The sequence below is a fragment of the Palaemon carinicauda genome, chromosome 19 (genome assembly GCF_036898095.1).
Source record: "Palaemon carinicauda isolate YSFRI2023 chromosome 19, ASM3689809v2, whole genome shotgun sequence".
Classification (NCBI taxonomy): domain Eukaryota; kingdom Metazoa; phylum Arthropoda; class Malacostraca; order Decapoda; family Palaemonidae; genus Palaemon; species Palaemon carinicauda.
The window spans coordinates 39,952,790-39,955,289 of NC_090743.1; the positions used below are offsets into that span (position 1 = coordinate 39,952,790).

Sequence of the window (2,500 nt, forward strand, 5' to 3'; positions counted from 1 at the left end):
CATTTTGACCTTGGCTTCGGCAGACCCGGATAACTATGGATGCTATCCAGAAACTAAATATGTCACGCATTACGAAACAAAGGTGACAAAGGTAAAGTCATATGATCTTTGGATAAAACTAACCATTCTTTTCATATTGATAAGCAAAGGGACGTAATTAAAGAAATATTGTAAATATTGTTGTTTCATGTACACACACACACACACACACACACACACACATATATATATATATATATATATATATATATATATATATATATATATATATATATATATATATGTATATGTATATGTATATGTATATATATATATATATATATATATATATATGTATATATATATATATATATATATTATAAATATATGTGTATATACATATATATATATGAACATATACAAATATATATATATATATATATATATATATATATATATATATATATATATATATATATACATATATTTACATATATATAAATAAATACATACACACACATATATATTTTATATATATATATATATATATATATATATATATATATATATATATATATATATATATATATATATATATTGATACTACGATATGCAGACATGGGCATTCTAAAAGTATAATAACTTTTTTAAAAACTATTATGAGTATTTCAGGTAAAAACTAAAAAGGTATCCTATGGTTTCTCAGTAAAGGGAAAATATTTGATCATTGTTAAATCAAATTAGAAAATTAATCTAATTTGGACAATTTTGACAAATTTTGCTTTCCTAAAATAATTTCCAAAACTGCTTTATCTTATTTTATCTATTGTTTTAATTCTTCTTTTTTTAGGTACCTGTTTATGAAACTGTCTTCAGCACCGAGGTTATACCAACTACTATCTACGAGCAGGTGTACAACACTCTTTACAAAACGAAGTACGAAACAGAATACGTACCCGAGTACGTGTACAAGCCCATTTACAAAACAGAGTTCAAGTATGTCACGGATTACCAGACCGATTATCAAACCGTTTACAGCACAGTGTACGAAACTAAAGTCGACTACGTATCCAAGTATATCACGGACGTCGTGTACGACACTGTCTACAAGACCACTGTGGCATATGAGACCATCTTCAAAACAAGTTACGTGCCAGAGTACGTTACCAAGACCGAAGTGAAGTACGACGTTCAATATCAAACGAAATTACTTCCTCAGTATCACACTGTTTATAAGACCGTCCACCAGTACAAAACTATTTGCCCAAAGAATGTTCATGGTTACTAAGGGGGATGACTAGCTTTGATGTATCCCAGTAGGTTCCTGAGTCTCAGGAATGCTGTTTATGTGTGCAACTTCTACCCTATTTGTTCTTGGTCTTTTGACATCTGTTCTGGCTACTATTTCTGTTTTCAAGAGAGTCTCTAGCCTTACTGTGTTCCAGCAGTGATAACTGGCTTAAATGAATTCCAGTAGGTTCTTGAGCCTCAAGATTGCAGTTTCTACCAAAATTGTTCGTTGTCTTATGACATCTGTTCTGGCTAATATTGCTGTTTTCCACAGTCTCTAGCCTTACTGTGGTGTGTTCCAGCAGTGATAACTAGATCATACACATTCCAGTAGGTTCTTGAGCCTCAAGATTGATGTTTATTTGTACAGCTTCTACCCTATTTGTTCTTGGTCCTTTGACATCTGTTCTGACTACAATTGCTGCTTTCCAGAATCTCAAGTCTTACTGTAGTGTGTTCTAGCAGAGATGACTAGCTATGAGCTTAGACGCATTCCAGTAGGTTTTGAGCCTCAAGATTGCTGTTTATTTTTGCACTTTCTGTTCTTGGTCCTATGAAATCTGTTGTGGTAACTGTTTCTGCTTTACAGAGTCTCAAGTCATACTGTGGTGCGTTCCAGAAAGTCTTTGGAATCAAGATTGCTTTTAGCTTATAAAGAAAACTCTTGACGCTCAATGCTGCTTTATACTTGTACTTCTGCATTCTAGATTTTTTTTTTTAAACAACTCAGATTTTTATAATCATCACTAATATCTGCTTGTTAATGCACTTGAAAATTTCTTTAAACTGATGAATGCCATTTATGCGTACAGTGGATCCCTAAAACACTCTCTGACCTCAAGATCAACTGTCATGTAATTTTGTAGCACAATTTCAGATTTTCTGGGTGTCGAACTGACATCTTTCTGCTGTATTTTAGTTGTTTTATGAGCCCCATATATTTCTATCTTTATTTACGTAAATTGTTAAATTGTTATAGTTGGATACTAGTAGTTCCTTGCATATACTGAACATCATTTATAAGAATAAATATATGTGTGATTCTTTCTAGTCTTATTTATATGCCAATATTTGATAAGATTCTCCCTTCGGCATTGTATTACTATCAGAATCTGGGCAAAGTGTTTACATATCTTTGGCAGTGGTTCAAAAAATCCAAACCAAATAGATTTAATTGTTAAGCCTAAAGCTACTAAAGACACCGGTTGTTGTGAATATTGCAGAATCATAA

The 2,500-nt window shown here is 31.5% G+C and overlaps 1 protein-coding gene across 1 annotated transcript in view; it reads left to right on the forward strand.

Annotated features, from left to right (window-relative positions):
- LOC137658205 (uncharacterized) overlaps positions 1-1,400 on the forward strand; it is a 1,437-nt gene extending 37 nt beyond the window's left edge. Inside the window, exons 1-2 of the mRNA XM_068392882.1 lie at positions 1-91; positions 830-1,400. The exon at positions 1-91 is cut by the window's left edge and continues 37 nt beyond it. Coding sequence (XP_068248983.1) covers positions 1-91; positions 830-1,267 — 529 coding nt within the window. The 3' untranslated portion in view covers positions 1,268-1,400. The remainder of the gene's footprint in view (positions 92-829) is intronic.
- The last annotated feature ends 1,100 nt before the right edge of the window (positions 1,401-2,500 follow it).